This window comes from Macaca nemestrina, chromosome 6, assembly GCF_043159975.1.
Source record: "Macaca nemestrina isolate mMacNem1 chromosome 6, mMacNem.hap1, whole genome shotgun sequence".
Lineage (NCBI taxonomy): Eukaryota > Metazoa > Chordata > Mammalia > Primates > Cercopithecidae > Macaca > Macaca nemestrina.
The window spans coordinates 92,611,141-92,628,674 of record NC_092130.1 but is presented as its reverse complement, the minus strand read 5'-3'; the positions used below and the strand labels follow the sequence as shown (position 1 = coordinate 92,628,674).

Genomic DNA, 17,534 nt, shown 5'->3' with positions numbered 1-17,534 from the left:
GCACCAAGAATCTGCCTCCCTACCTAGGCAACAATTGCACTGGCAGAATTTGTCTAATGTAACTATTTTGAAACTGTGGAATCTGTTGAGGGCTTGAAACTTTCGAGGATGTTTTTTTTACAAAAAATAAAAAAGACCATCCTAAGATCATATGAAATCTTGAAAAAGAAGAACCAATCTGGAGGACTCACACTTCTGTATTTTAAAACTTATTGCAATGCTACAGTAATCAAAACAGTGTGGTCTGACATGAACAGAGACACAGAAACAAATGGAATAGAATAGAGAGCTCAGAATAAAACTTTCACATATATGGTGAGAGGATTTTTGACAAGCGTGCCAAAGTCATTCAATATGGATTGTCAATGGAGAAAGGACAGGTTCTTCAATAAATGTTGCTGGTAGAACTGAATATACATATACAAAAGAATGAAGCTGAGCACTTACCTACATCATATACAAAAATTAACTGAAAACAGATCAAATCTAATTCTAAGACCTAAAACTTCAAAACTCTGAGAAGACAAAATAGGGTAAAATTTTCACAACATTAGATTTGGCAATGATTTATTTGATATGACACCAAAGGCACAGGCAACAAAAGAAAAAATAAGCAAATTGGATTTATAAATATTAAAAAATTTTGTATATCAAAATACACTATCATAGAATAAAAAGGCAACCCCCAGAATGAGAAAAAAAAAATTTGCAAAGCATATCTGATAAGGAATTAATATCCAGGATATATAGAGAACTTTAAAACTCAACAATAACAAAAACAACTTGATTCAAAATGGGCAAAGGAATTGAACAGATGTTTTCCCATAGAAGATATACAAATGGCCAATAAACACATGAAAAGATGCTCAACACCACTAATAGTTGGGAAAATGCAAATCAAAACTAAAATGAGATACCATTTTACACCCATTAAGATGACTACTAAAAAAAAAAATAAATAAAAACCTAAAAAGCATAAAATAAAAAGAGTTGTAGAGTATGTGCCCTCTTAATGGGGATGTAGAATGCTATAGCTGCTGTGAAAAACAGTATGAAAGTTCCTCCAAATATTAAAAATAGAATTACCATAGAATACAACAACTACATTTCTGAGTATATAACAAAAAAATTGAAAACAGACTCTGAAAGGGATACTTGTAAAGCCATGTTCATAGCAGCATTATTCACAATAGCAAAAACTTTGAATATATACATATATATTATAAACATATAAACACATACATACACATATACACACATATAAACATACACACACAACATATGCATACATATATACATACCTACACAAAGGAATACTGTATGATTTTGCCTTAAAAAGGAAGGACAACACAACATACACATACATACATACATACACAAAGGAATTCTATTTTGTCTTGTAAGGGATGAACATTCTAACATATGCTACAAAACAAATGAACCTTGAAGATATTATGCTAAGTGAAATAAGCCAGTCTCACAAATATGGTATGATTCCACTTACATGAGGTACTTAGAGACTTAGAGTAGTCAAAATCATAGAAACGAAAAGTAGGATGGTGGTTGTCAGGCGCTGGGAAGAGGGAGAAATGGGGAATTATTGTTTAATGACTATGGATGGGGTTTCTCCATTACAAGATAAAAACGGTTATGGAGATGGATGGTCATAATGGTTGCACAACATTATAAATGTATTTAATATCACTAAACTGTACACCTAAAAACATGATTGACATGGTAAATTTCATGTTATGTGCATTTTATCATAATAATTACATTGAAAATTAAACCCCCAAACCCAGTATGATATGATCAATTTTATGATTAAACATATATTTAAAGACACTTGTTTATCTAAACAAGTCTCAAAATGCAGACACCAATATGTCACCATTATACCTTTTCATCAATGAGTGTATACTTGCTTATAGTTCACAAAATAATTGAAATTTTAAAAGAAAGACTAGAAATTAACTGCCTTTCCCCAAACCAAACAACAATAATTGCCAAAAGCGTTTTCTTATCACATAAACCGGAGCAAAGTATTAGATTTTACAGCTTTTATTTTACACACCTTTTTCCACTCTATACCTTTTTAGAAAGATATGTCTATTTGAGACTTTTCAGACTAGAAGTGGAAATCACACAATTACCATGGTAACAAACATATAAATTGTTTTAGAACTATTGAGGCATTTAAGAAAGGTAGAAATACAGTTGCCTAAAGGGGAATAAACAGCAGTTTGCAGTGACATACAGACTGTCATTACACAAACAACTCTAAACAGATCTGTTTAGAAGGTTCTCAGCTCCTAGGCAGACACAGTTCCCAGGTGTTGTCTCTTCCTCTCTGCCAAGTACTTCTGATTTGAGCAGGTGTGACTGCATGGTGGGAGGAGGGAAAGAAGTTATGCTTGGAGGAAAGTTACTGCTGGTGAAGCTGATGGGAGAACTATCAGGGCACTGGGGCAATTAGTAGATCAGAGGGCTACCTGCAGCTCCTTCATATGATAGTTTAAAACACCACTGAGTACTTTGTTTTGTTGCACATACTTTTCCTGTCAAACCTGGCTAATAAAATAAATAAATAAAAGTTTACTGTCTAGCTCCCATATAGTATTAAAACTATTTTATTGTAATTTGGTAACCACAGATAAAACCCGAATCTTCCTTTTAAACTGTTTATAAATCAGACAGCTATGGAAACAGTAGGTCATTTATTTATTCAGCTCTTAGAGTTTGCCACTACAAAAGTATTTACTGTTTTATAATAATGTATCATTTGTACCATGATTCACAAGTCAATGCATCAGTGCATCAAGTAGATAACAATTTATTAAATAACTTAATGAGTCTATCAAAGGAGCACATTTTTAACCATAAAAAGATTTATATACCAGCACAGTTGTTTTTTCATGCATGCATACATAAAGTCAGAAAATAAATATTAATTGAGTGCCTATTAAATGTAAGGTAGCGTGTTTGGAGCTGGATACACACTAAGGAACAGAGATGTTCTTCCTGCCTTCATCAAGCTTACAGTCTATTGGAAATAAGATAATAAATAAATGAGCAAATGAATGATTATACAACTATAATTTTTGAAAAGTGCTATAATATATTTAATTATGATACAGTGATAGAATAGTAACAGGGAAATATGATGTGTATGTATGTGAGCATGAGTTACTTGGATAAGATGACCAGAGAGAGATTCTCCAGGCTGTACAGTTTAAGTTGAGGGATGAGTTAGAAACAGAAAATCTGCAACATATAGAAGGTGATACATATAGATAAGAAGTATATATATATAATGTATATAAATAAAGAGAGAGAGAGAGAAATGATAATTTCAAGATCATGAATACTTAAAGACCCCCCACCAATATGAAATAAAAAAGCTAAGGACAGAAATTTGTGTTGCATTATTATTTAGCACATATGTACATGATACAAAATAACAATAAATAGCATAATAATATTATGTGTAAGAAATGAAATTAGGTTACTCCATATCTATGAGGGGAAAGCATACCTCATATAATAGTAATAACAATTATACTGAATGCAGAGTGAAAAAAAATAAGTTAATTCCAGTGAAGGGAAAAGCAGCATACAATTATGAAAAATGATATACAATCTACTTACATATCATTTGAAAATGTGTGGCCTGACAGAAAAAACTAACTAGCAAAACAATAAATTAAACAATAAACCATCACTTCCTGTCTTCTTATTCATTCCCTTTAGAACCCCAGTTCATCCTTTCAGTCCAACCACAATCTATGGATCCCATCACTTTTTGATAGTACTCATTTTATTAGTGCCAGCGATGCGAAAAGAACTTTAGAAACTATCTCAGTTTGAGATTTAATGTTAATTTAAAGATTACAAATTCAGAATGTAGCTTCAAAAATTAAAAAATACAGACTAATGTATGTGGCAGTATTTTAGAGAAGCACATCCTTAGAATTCTCTGTTGAGTTTTTGGCAAGCCTGTTGAATAAATATGTAGGCTACTTGGATGGATTCCAAATGAAACAACTAAAATGATGAAAGGAGTGGTTTACAAGGACAGATTAAAGGAAAAAATATGTATGACTTCAGCATGTCAGAGAGTAAAAAAGGAACATTATGGTTTACAAATATTTGAAACATGTAGATTTGAGGGAAAAAAAGAACTTTGTGTACAAGGTACACAATTATGAGCATATTAAAAGGAGAGACGAAACTATTCCCCTGGTAATGTTAATTGCTTTACAGTAAGAACATTTGGACAAATAACCCAAGGATGGGCAAGAATTAAAACCGCCAAGCAGACATATTAGACATTCCTAGTAACCTAAACTATGCAGACCTCAAAATACGTAGAGAGCCATCTGAACAAGATAAAGTAGGTCAGGGAACAACTGCAGATATCTTCCTATCCCCCAGCTGTGTTTTAAATTTAGAAGGAATTCTTCCGTGGATTTGGGGCTTTTCTCTGTAAGTGTGCTACAGTGAAAAGATTCCTCGATTTGGATCTATAAGACCTAGTTTTGAGTGCTGATTACTTATTCTATTCCCAGTCCATATCCTCATCTGTCAACAGGGATAATAATAACCCCTTAGGTTGTTGTGGTTTTAAAAGAGATGTTTCTATGAACACATATTATATGTACTTAAAAGCATTGCTCTTAGTGAGACCTATCCATTATTATTAAGAGTGTAATGTGTCAAAAGCTATAGGATGAAGACTGTCAAAGAGAATAATGCCTGAGACTAGGCAATTATATATCTGTCATCTGCTTAGAGTAAATCGGCTCTCCTCCAAGACACTGCTTACCTTGCAGCCCTCTTAACTGGATACTGTTTCTCATATCACTTCTGGGTCTGAACATGTGGTACCAGTTCCTTTGCTGCTCCAGGCCACGTCCAGAACATATTCCCTCCTCTCTCTCTAAAAACACCCAGTTTTAATTTCATGTCATCTTTGCTACTCTACCATTTCTTAGTATAAGTACTCCAGATCTCTGAACTACACCCCCTTATTCCTTAAAGATTCCTGGTTTTGGTTTGCTGTCATCCTCCCCAACATTTCTTGGGGCACAATATTTTGTGATTTTAATAACCACAGAGATGATTTTTTCCAACACCTGGCCATTCATTGCCAATTTTCTTCCAATCATCATGTCTTCTACGCTTCCTGAAACATAACTTCTATAGCCATACTCTCATGTTTATAATTACCAAAATTTTAATTACATTGGAATTATTACAATATCTCCAAAATCTTCCTCCAACCGTCACTTCCTGTCTTCTTATTCATTCCCTTTAAAAGCCCAATTCAATCTTTCAGCCCTACTAGGATCTATAGATGCCATCACGTTTTGATAGTACTCATTTTCTTAGTGCCAGAGAGGGATAAAAGACTTTAGAAATTATCTTAGTTCAAGATTTCATAAAGCAAAAATGTTGAAATCATCCAGATAAAGCAAAAATGGGTGTAATCAATAGAGAAATTTGTAAGTGGTTAAATACTTCTGGAAATGCATAACCACAGAGGCCAGGTTGGGAAAAAGACACAAGAAGGATTAGAAATTAGAGTAGTGACCAAGAGTAGGGTCAGTAGGAATGAAGGGTGAGGAAAGGTAAAAGGCAGAAAATTCTGGTAAGAGACAGAAACTCTGAGAAATTTAAAGTACTGGTAGCCGAGTAATTTCATGTGATGTGAAAATCTAATAAATAGCATTGCCAGTAGGTACTGAAAAATAGAGATGGAAATCATTAATGTTGGGATCTTCCAGGAAGTTTAATATCAGAATGTTAAAAGGGCTACAAGCTCATATGTGAAAGTTTTTAAGGGGACGAATGATGGAGAAGAAACAAGGTTCTGAAGCCACTGAGGAAATAAAACATGTTATGAAGGTTAGTAATGGGCTCCAAAGGGGAAAGAAAGTGTTATGTGCTAATGGAAAGAAAGAAAGTGTTAATGTTGAGAAGCAATTTGAAATAGTTTTTGAAAAAGCAAGCAGTATGCCAACCTCTCCTTTTCATCTCGAGTCCAAAAACTGAAAAAAAAAAAAAGGCACAACTATAATTACCTCAAGTAAAGTAGTACAGGAGAAAGGAGTAAAAAATAAGTTGGAATCAGAACATATAGATTCAAATTGAAACTACTCACTCCTTCAATTCCAGGTCATATGACTTTTTTGAATGTCAAGTCCTTATCTGTTAAATTAGATTAAGAATATCTTCTGTGCTTATGTTCCCTAAAGTAGAAATGTTTCTTAAAGTGGAAAATACTTATGTTTTCTAAAGTGGAAAATGCTTATGAAATGTTAACCACTGTTTTATTATTTTGGAGGAAAAAATATAATAATGCATGTGGAGGTACATTTCAACTGTTAAACAATTTACAGATATGCCAAGGAAGAAAATGATGAGGATGAGCTCATATTAGACGGCATATGATATGGTTTGGCTCTGTGTCCCCACCCAAATATCATCCGGAACTGCAATCTCCATATGTTGAGGGAAGGACGTATAATCCCCAAGTGTCCAGGGAGGGAGGTGACTGAATCATGGGGGGGTTTCCCCCATGCTATTCTTGAATAGTGAGTAAGTTCTCAGGAGATTAGATGGTTTTATAAGTGTTTGGAAGTTCCTCCTTCACTATTCTCTCTCTCGCTGCCATGTGAAGAAGGTTCTTGTTTCCCCTTCGTCTTCCACCATGATTGTAAATTCCTGAGGCCTCTCCAGCCATGTGGAACTGTGAGTCCATTAAACCTCTTTCCTTTATAAATAACCCAGTCTTGGGTATTTGTGTTTTTGTTGTTGTTGTTGTTGTTGTTGTTGTTTTGTTTTGTTTTGAGACTCTGTCACCAGGCTGAAGTGCAGTGGCATGATCTCGGTCACTGCAACCTCCGCCTCCCAGGTTCAAGCAATTCTCCTGCCTCAGCCTCCTGAGTAGCTGGGACTAAGGGCGCACACCACAACGCCCAGCTAATTTTTGTATTTTTAGTAGAAAAAGGGTTTCATCATGTTGGCCAGGATGGTCTCGATCTCTTGACCTCATGATCCGCCCGCTTCAATCTCCCAAAGTGCTGGGATTACAGGTGTGCGCCACTGCGCCCGGCCTTCGGGTATTTCTTTATAGCAGTGTGAAAATGGATTAATACAGCATAATTCTCATTATTTTGTAAAATACTTAAAATTAATCCAGTCTGAGGTTTCATTTTTTAAATAAACCATATTTTGGTTGAATAATTCTTCACATAAACCATAAAAAAAGTTCTAATTGATGTGGTTTAAAACTATTTGGTGCTTTTGTTTGGCTAAAACTTCTTAATGGGGTTATGTGGAAATAAAATTAAATGAGCATGAGAAGTAAGGCAAATTAAATATCTTCATTACACTAGGAGAAATAAAAACCTTGTTAACCTCTAAAGTCATTTTGTACTATATGATGTATCTGAAAATTACAGAGAAAGCACGCTCCTACACATCACATTGAATAGCAATGAAACAATGTAGAGGAGAAATGAAATCCTAGAAAATTAAAATAAATCAAAAAATCATGCTGAAATCAAACTGAATGGCAAGATTTAAAGAAAATATATTTCAAACCACTTCCCAAGTGCTCATCTTCTTTCCATCTTCACTATTCTTACCAACGATGCATTCTAATATAGTAACACTTTCTGACCAAAGGAATGAGCATACTCCTTCATTTCTGAGTGTGAAAAAAAGAACTTTACACTTTACCAACCTAAATTTGAAAATTTTAAATTATTGTCCCAAGAGAATAAGTATAATTTAATCCTTCTAAAATAACTACTAGTTAAATAATGGTTAGGCAAAATGTGTGTGTTTTACAAATAATAAAATCATTTAACAAAATATCTCCATGATATACAAGATGTGTCACTCATTGATACAGAGCACCCTGTAATAGTGAAGAGGACAAGCTATAGATCCTAATTTTAACATGCTACTTAGTAGCTCTATGATCTTGGGAAGTTATTTAACCACTCTATATCTCCATTTTCTCATTTATATTTCAATAATAATGGCACCTGCCTCAACAGTTTTGAGAATTAAAGATGATAATTAGAACAGTGGAGCACATCGTATGCAGTCAATGCATGTTAGACTTGAAAGATATTAGAATGGATGCACCTTGTTAACTTATCTAAGACTCTTAATGCTGACATGGTGGTGGTCCTTAAGCGATTAAAAGAAAGCAACAAAAAAAAAAAAAAAAGGAAGAAAAAACACAGAATGATGCCTGAAAAATAACTGTTTCTAGGCCAAAATTAAACTTAGAAGTGTCAGAACCTTGCACCTAAAAAAGGGAACAATCACTTGGAAGCAGCTTTTCTTTTAATTGAAGGTTCATTACAAACACAGTTAAGTACTTTATATCCTGCCTGCACTTGAATATTATATTATCAACAATGCTCTTGCAGGACTGTTGAGAAATATTTTCAAAGTAGGCTCATTCTACAATACACATTATAAGGAATAGTTATGTAAGAAAGTGAGAAACAAAGCTTTTAAAGTTCCTGAAACTACTTTGACCTATTTTTATATGTAAGAGACATACTGCTATTTAAAATGTGCAAGTACTTTTGCAGGCAAACTGATGAGGGTGGGTAGCTACATTCAATTCAATTTATATTAAGTGTCTGTTTGGGTTTTCTTGTTTGTTTTGCCTGGTACTATTCTAAGCCCTAGCTCTGTAGAAAGCACAAAACATGAAACAAGAACTTGGCATATAAACACTAAAGCACTGTGAATGGTAATTTGGTTTTTGTTTGTCTGTAAACAACATTCCAAAAAAGTTAGGGTTTATAATACAGAAGTTAAACTATAGAAAGATAAATAAACAGAAAAAATAGCATAGTTAAAATGAGAGTTCATATAGCATTTGGAAAGAAAATGTGATTAAAAAAAAAAAAAAAAGAGTGCAGCAGAGTTGTGAGCACAGACCTAAGGCTCAGGCCTGGGGTGGGGTGACAACTCTACATTATAGAGAGGGATTTATCCATTTATTTCAAATAAAATACATTCTCCAATGTTTCCACTCAATTGTTTTGGACTTTTCTGCTTGTGTCATGAGCCCATTTCATCCTGGCTGACCTCATATAATCCCCAGTATCAGTAAAATCGAAATGGTTCCCCTGACCTAAAGTACAAGAGGGGATTTAAAGGATTATTTTGCATTCCCAAAATATACCGCTTTGTCAAATACCAAGCACAAACCTTAAGGAATGCATGGTGGCCTAACCCCATTTAGAGATTATCATCGTCAAATCAAGCATATAGCCTCTAACAGGAGATTAAAACCTTGGTCTTCCCATTTATAAAATATTATATCATATTAACTTATTTTAAGAGATCAATCATTTTGATACAAGCCTGTTTTAGAAAAGAGAAAAGGCAAAGCTAAGTCAATCTTCTTTCTCCATAGTAACAATCACATTCAAAAGTGCTTTAGTGCTTAAAAAGCCTTCACCTAAATTCTTGTACTTAAATCCTGCATTCTAAGTCACACACTATAAATCCGAACAATTCCTACACAGTTACTGTCACTATAATAATGCATATTTTAAAACAAAATAACCAGCACATTTTCTAAAATATAACCAAATAATTGCAGGACATTTTATCTACATTGCAAGGTCTGCTTCTTTTCTACAAAATTGAGTTTTGTGTCTTGTAAAACTTTATTACCTTAGGATAAAATAATTTAAAAATACCAACATTTTATCTGACACAAAGGGAAAAGTCCTAAATAACTACATTGTTCAGATATCTAGCTATTTCATCATTAAGCAGGTTTTCAAGCTTAAACATTTTTGACCAAACGTATTTTTTAATAATGTGCACATTTAACTGCATTTGCACCCCCAAAATGTTGAATATCTTGCAATGAGGCTTTCTCTAGGATGCAAAACCAACATTAGCACCAGTTATTGCATTCTCTTATATGGTGACACCCTTACCACCCCCCACCCTCTACCCCCCAACTGCAGGTACCCAGTTTTTGGTACTACAAAGTATCACTGTTTTTACATATACTCCTCTTTGCCTAAAAGTTGGCATGTTTTACTGCTCTGATTAAGCCTGACCTATTACCACATATGCTTTTCACTTTCTGGATTCAGTTTATAGAGTGCCCAGAAACTTGAAAGCCAAGAGAAATAAGGTTTTCTATGATACATGACCTAAGACCTAAATATGACTTCTATTTTTGTGGTCAGAAGTCTCTGATTCTCCTAGATTCTCAGCTATGTTATATGTGGACGAAGCTTCAAGGCAAGCGGCTTCTCCACAAGTGGAGTGGATATAAATTACTGTATACTTGATAGCTTTAGGCAGGACAGTGTGATCAAATCAAGGTGTAAAATCCTGAGTTGCTCCATAATTTAGATCCCAATTTATTTTCACTTATGTTTTAAACTTCAGATTTGGTAGGCAGAGGCTTGACATTATCATCTTCCTTGTCTTTCCTTACAAAAAGGTAAGTTACAGGTTTCACAATGTTTCAAAGATTTGCGATCTTTTAATGATGACAAAATATCATTACCAATTTTACAGTAGATGTTGTGTCCTATTTGCCATATACCAAGGAAATGAGGGAGGAGGGGAGAGGAGGAGAAAGAGATGGAATGAAGGAGAGAGAAATTTTTATCTTAGGAGAACTCTGACACAGAAAGAATGCCACTGGAAACCGACTATTTGGCACAATGTCAGTGACTGTATAAAAAACTCCTGAAAAGGGTGTAATGGTGAATCTATAACATAGTTTTGAGGACTACATCAGCAGATGCTAGAACTAAAAGTTATCAGTGAAAAGTCAATTGAAATCAAAATAAATTAGTTCAAGTCCCTGACAGCAGTTAATACAGATGAGGCACATATATAAAAATTAATAACTGGCTGAAATGGGGTATAACAAAGCTTCATTTATCATGACATTTGTCTCTTTTGGCCACATGACTTGTTTTATGTAGAATCTTGCAAGATCTAAAAAACATACACTTTACCATAATGACAAAAAAAAAGTAAATAAAAGCACTCATCTCTTTCCAGTGCAATAGATGCACAGGAATAAACAGTTGAGCATATATGTCTGTGTAAATCAATATAACAGAATTTCTATTTATGAAACTTATAGTTCATATGAAGAATAAGCTTAGAAAGGATGGTATAAATTTCTTTAATAATTGTTTTACTACAAACACCTCATAGCTCTCCGTGTTTTTCCTTGGAAGGTACTCAGAAGACTCCCTCAAAAGTAGTAGTTCAACCTAAGTGTGCACTTGAATGTCTGTGTTTCCAAGTTAAAATCTTATGGTAGAAGGATTCTACCTTACAACGCCCTCTTTTTTTCTTTTTCAGAGAAGCGCTGAAAACTAACTGATAACATTAGTTTCATAGAGAGTAGAAAGTTACTTTACGTGGATCTGCAGATTCACATTTATGACTTTACTTCTTTTATTTTTCCTTTTTATTTATTTATTTTTTTTTTCTTTAAAAGATCTTCGTTGATTATCCTGACACCTGCTGGTGAGGGCACAGTTGATTCTAGTCTACTTTTCCCTTCAACAACTTGCTCAAATCAAAGATTTTTAGGGGTATTTTCAGTGACAAGTGGTAATACATTCAGTTTAAGTATTTGTAGTACTTAAATTATTGCTGTATTACATAGGAAACCATGAGAAACATTTTAATAATTACTTCACATTGGCAGCCATTTGACTCTGTCTAGAAATGCATGTTTGCTTTGATTAAGCAAACAACATTACAAAAATGAAGAAATCATTTTAGAGGAATATTTATATAGTCTATAACCATAGAACATCGAAGGAAGATGCTACACATCTTCCTTAAAAATAATAATAGGAATGGCTTAGCTTTGGTTTTCTGCTTTTTAAAATAATAATGTTAATTTTCAACCTACTTAGCAAATAAAGAGTAAATGATTAACTATGATAGAAGCCATAACACTAAACACATATTTGCAAAATTTGCAAAATTTGCAAAAAAAACTGAGTTCTGAAGCCTGCACTGTTTCTTTGACAGAGATACAATGACCCTATTACATCATAATCTCACTCAAAGCTATTGCACCTGCAAGTGTGTGCAGTAAACAACAATTATCAGAATTACTTTTTTAGGCTTCAAGAAACTCTCAAAGGGGGCAAGTTTTAAAAAATTGTAGACAAATGACAACATATACATTTCATCCCATTGTGCAAAATCTTTCAAAAATGAAAAGTTTTACCCAATTAAAACTTTATCTTAAAATTACTAAAATTAATAGCTGGTACTACTAATTTAAAAACTGTCAAGCTTATATTTTGTAATGGTATTGAGTAACCATGCTACTTTATTTTAGTCATGCATATCTTATTCCTTCCCTTTACATTGCTATAATTTTATGAGAAGAAAAAAATCACATGTATCTAGAGAGAAAAGAAAACTTTATTAAATATTTATTTAAAATACCCTAGATTTTGAATACATGATTTATATGAACATTGATGTCAATATATTTGAGAAAATTACATTTTTAATTTAGAAAAATGTTCAGAAGTACAATACATTTGCCTAGTTTTGAAGATCTTTGCAACTTCAAGATCAAAGAAGGAAAAATAGACCATCTCAATTTTTTCCTGATTTTTTAAATTATTGTAAGTCTTTTCCCAAAACCATATACGTTTAAACCAAATACATTTTAATTCTAAGGAAACATTTCAGAAAAATCAGAAAAACTTTTTCAGAACCAGAGGAAAAAATTGTGTGTTGTATCACCACAATGGCCAAAATTTTGCATTATTGCAAACTTTCACATGAGAATACTTTATTTTCACTTAATTCTTACTTAATTTGATATTTCAGAATTATTTTTACATGTTTTGCCTTGACTCTGAAGTTAGCATTTATTTTTAAAGTATAAAATTTAATGATCAGGTAAATTAGGCAATGAAGACATCAATATGTAATCATAATATTATAACAACATAAAAGAAACTCCTTATTTCTGTATAAATATAACTATACTAATCATAAAAGGTTAGTGTTGTTATCTGGAGTGAGACTATTCAGGTATTAATTTATTCTCATGTAGAATTAACTAAAAATCGCCATTGATTAAAAAAAGAAAATGCAAATGCCAATGATTCATAGTATTTAGGACATGTCTAGACATTTTTAGACGGTGCCATTTGCTTAAAGACTTCAGGCACAAACTGCAGGCACAGGGACAGATTGCATAAGATGTCACGTGCTTGCTGCAACTGTATGCATGTTATTGAATTTTTTAGAGCATCCCATACCATGAATAATTTAATAGTTAATAAAATATTCAATCTGACTGATGCATTGTTTTAATTTTAAAATAAAGACGACTCATAAAAGGAGTTACATATCCTTATCAAATCCCAGGCATTAATGCAAGTAAATTGCAACCCATACTTAGGGAAAACACCAATTTCTAAAAGACATGAGATTAATGATTGGGGGCGGGAAGGAGTGCAAGGAAAATTCTGTGTTAGCACTGGCTTCAATAAGTTTGTCCGAAGTTTAATTGTTTGGAGCTGTCACGGAAGCTGTACTCTGCCTTCTGCAGAGGTGAGGGAGAAAAAAATTAGAGAGGTGCAAGTTTTAACAGAAAGGGCTAATGCAAAATGGTCTGTTTCTTTTTCCTAAAGCCTTTCCCCTGTCCTCACAGGCTAGCTGGGGGGGAAAGAGAGAAATCTCCTGAAGAATATGGAGTATCCAGCTTCCCGAGCATCGTCTAAGAGAATCAGGATGGAGAGTCCAGGCAACATCTCCATGGTTGGCTTGTCTGGCGAAGTAAGCTGCGCCCTCGGCGCAGGTATCTTCAGGAGACAGGGCTCCTGGCTGCAGCGAGCCGGGACTCGCCGCGCCCCAGGGCTCCGGCAATCAGACCCAGCCAGGCAAGCGCGGCCACATAGGCTGGACGCACTATCTTCTCCTCCATCCCGCGCCGCCCTCCACCTCGGAGCGGGGACGTATGGTGGTGGCGGTGACACAATGCGTGTGAGTGGATGAGTGTGTTTTCGTATTTGGGGTGGAAACGTAGGCGGGGAAGAGAAGGAGGAGAGGGGAGTGCCTGCAGTCCTTCCCCCTTCCCTTCCTGCTAAGAGATCAAAGTGCAGAGGAAATCCAGACGGGAAATGAGAGAAAGGAAAAACAGCAGCCGTGGAAGCACTCTCTTTTTTCATATCGCTGGATACTCGGTCGAGCAACTACTGGAACCATTACCATTTCTTAACCTTTAGTGGAGGGGCTGCCTCTGCCTGATAACTGGAAGGGCACTTTGTAAACGCAGGCGAGGCACACACCTACACACACGCTTACACGCTGGGGGAAAATAACCACATTCTGGGGGACGGAGGGAGGCCCAGGCAAGTCGCGGCCATGGATCTCTACTGCCAGAGCTGCGAGGGCATCTGGCCAGCAACTCCCGGCTTCTTGGGCAAACTGTCGCCCAAGAGTCCACAATTTGCTTGTGAGTCAAACAGATGGATAGGTGCATGGATGGATGGTGCAGAATATTCATACTCTATCTAATCTCAAGTGGATTGGAGTCGACGCATTTTTAAATCCATCTACCTTTTTTATAGGCACAGCATTTAAAACCCTGTAGTTCACTCAGCTCTCCACTTGAAGCTGCCTGCAGAGGATTCTATTACCCGCGGATCCCTCATAAGGGGCCGCCCGCATCTGTGAGCGCAGGAGTGGCACAGCTCCCCCACGCACAGCTCCCACTCGCCTCCCCACACACCCTGCCTCCCCCGCTGCCCTTTTCCGGCGACAACTTCAGCCCCGGCCGGCGGCGAGACCCGGGTCAGGACAAGGGTTTGTATGGACAAGCTGCACCTCGCAGGGGACCTGGAAGTCGCCTAAACTACCCAGCAGAACACTCGTCGAAGTCCTGCGTTTTCTTTTAAATGCTTTTTCTTCTTTTTAATTTTATTTTATTTTTATTTTTCTGTTTTTATTTTTTCGTGCAATTCACAGAAGGCATCAATCACTCTACAAGCTCTTACAACTTTTCCGCTCCTGGGCGGGGACGCGAGGGGTGGCTTGCCCCGCACTATTCCCCATTACTAAGAGTTAACACTGGTACCCGGATGGGGTGCGCAGCTAAGCTCCAGGCACCTGGGGTCAGAATAGGAGGGGCGGGTTCCTGGGGTTTGCTGTAATCGATGCTGCGCGTCTGGGATGGGGAGGCAGGAGAAAGCCGAAGTGACCGGTCAGACTCCTCTCCACCTCACCCGCGGCCAAAAAGCCCAGCGCCCGGTCTGGGTTTGCGAACGGCTCAGCCCGGGCCCTGCGCCAGAGCACCGCACCCGGGGGCGGACGGCCCTGCAGCTCCCCAGCCTTTTCCCGCATCAAGTAGCTGACGCCCGGGCTCACTGGCTTCCCCCACTCCCGCCCCCACGAAAGCCCTGCCCGGCGTCTGCAGTCAACATCGCCCGCACTGCCTAGGGAGGGTTTGCGCCGAGACCCAGTGGCCGAGTGAGCCACGGAGTAGCTGGTTCCTGCGGACGTTGTCCTCTACCGCTCCCCACCGTCCTCCTCTTTCCTGTATCTCACCCGGTAACCCGCACCCTTCTCCCCGCTCGGCTCCGCGCACTCTGCTCAGACTTTGCAAGCACTTTCTCAGGGCACCCAGGACTCGACGCCTCCTCCGCGCCGCCGGCGGCGCTCGCCACCCTTGGCACGCCCGAGGGACCGCCTCCGGCCCCCAGCGCGGCGTTTCCCAGGGGACTCCCAGCCCATCCCTCACCCAGCGGCCCGGGTCCCGACGCCTCACCTTTGCCGAACTGGGGGACACAGAGGCTGACCCCGACCAAGAGCCAGACGGCTACCAAGCACTTCATATTCCGTCTCCCGGACGTGACCCCGGCTGGTCAGAGGTCGTCGCGGAGGGCAGTGTAGCCGAGGTGGCACCGCAGGGCAGCAGCAGACTCCGCCCCTACTAAAGAATGCCAGAAGACGTTGTCTTTCCGCAGCGCTTTCTTAAACAAATTCTTGGAGAGGGCGAGAGTGGTGACTGAAGAGAGGAACCTTTCCTCCCCTTTTGCCTGCGCTCTGGCGCGCGGAGGTGGGTGAGCTGCGGGGAGCTGCCGGCGGGCTCAGTCCTCTGCTGCGGGTGGGTCCCGGCAGAGGCGCTGCGGGCGGGGCCCGGGCTCCCGCGACCGCCCCGGGTCTCCTGCGCGGGCAGGCAGACCCACTGGCAGACGGGCGGACGGGGCGCTCGGCTCTAGCTGTTCTCCGCGCGGCGGCTGCGGGGCTTCTGACTTGGAGAACAATGAAGCGTGAGCTGGAGGGAAGCGAGCGGGCCGCCGGGAGCGCACTGTGTACAAACAGAGGCGGCGTGCGTGTGAGTCTGAGCCTGGCAGGCGCGCTCCCCACTCCCCCGGCGTCCGCCCGCCCTCCGCCCGCCCTCTTATTCACTGCCCGGGTCTCCCCCTCCTCTCTCTCTCTTTTGCTCTCTCTCCCTCTTTTCTCCCTCCTCCCCTCCTCTTTCAGCTCCTTATGCTGTAAGAGAGAGGGAGACAACTGCAGCCACACCCTAGCACCTAGCACCTGCCACCACCTCTGAAGTTCCTGCATTGCCTGTACCTTCTCCACACGTGCTGGAGACTGTGGGGTTAAGAGCTGCACCCTTGCTGCCGAGAGTCCCTTGGATGATTCCAGCATTGACTTTATAATTAACCACGTTAAGGATTCCCTTGAACTTCCTTTCTCAGTATAACCAGGAAAAGAAGTTAAGAGATTTTGAAAAGTGGCTCTTGGGGCACAAAACTGTATGAGAGACAGAACCCTGCAAAGTGAATTGCCCCGTATTTCTTAGGAAAGGCAACGTAGTCATCAACAAGACTCTAATCAGCTAAGACAGGGCTGCTCTGCTGTTCTGTCTACATTTTAGTTAGCTCCAGGGCTGGGAAGAGAGGGTTGTGGGCTCATCTGTTCACGAGGGCAAAAGGGTGGTAGTGAGTAGGAGACATGCATCTCGTTAGGCAGGACATCTGTTTCAGAGAAGAAGTGGGGCGAGTTTGGGAACTGTGCAAGAACATAAAAGGCAGGGACAGACTCTTGAAGCATCAATAAGGTGGATCAAATTTTCTTTCTATCCGCCAAAATAAATGGACTGGGTTTTGCAATGAAAGTGATTGAACCAAAAATACAGCTCATGGCTTACAATTGTGCTTTCTTCTCTGTTTTTTGGTTAGAAAGATTGCTTACTGTACATGGATCCAATTCCAGCAGGTACAGGTACCAAAATGAAACAGGGCTTTTTTTTTTTTTTTTTTTTTTTTTTGGCTCCTAGAGAGGGAGGTAGGGAGAGAGACAGAAACACAGAGCTAGAGAAATTGAAAGAGAAACATTCTGGAAGGCAAAGAGTTGAAAGGTGAATCTACTAAGAAAAGAATAATAGAGTGCAATTAGCCATGGAACTATATCTCCATTTGCTTCTTTGAGCCCTTTAAACTTCGATTTCTACC

The 17,534-nt window shown here is 38.4% G+C and overlaps 1 protein-coding gene across 1 annotated transcript in view; it reads right to left on the bottom strand.

Moving 5' to 3' along the window:
• Positions 1-16,411, bottom strand: part of LOC105475034 (EGF like repeats and discoidin domains 3) — a 456,215-nt gene extending 439,804 nt beyond the window's left edge. The window contains exon 1 of the mRNA XM_011729971.3: positions 15,839-16,411. Coding sequence (XP_011728273.1) covers positions 15,839-15,905 — 67 coding nt within the window. The 5' untranslated portion in view covers positions 15,906-16,411. The remainder of the gene's footprint in view (positions 1-15,838) is intronic.
• Between the last annotated feature and the right edge of the window lie 1,123 nt (positions 16,412-17,534).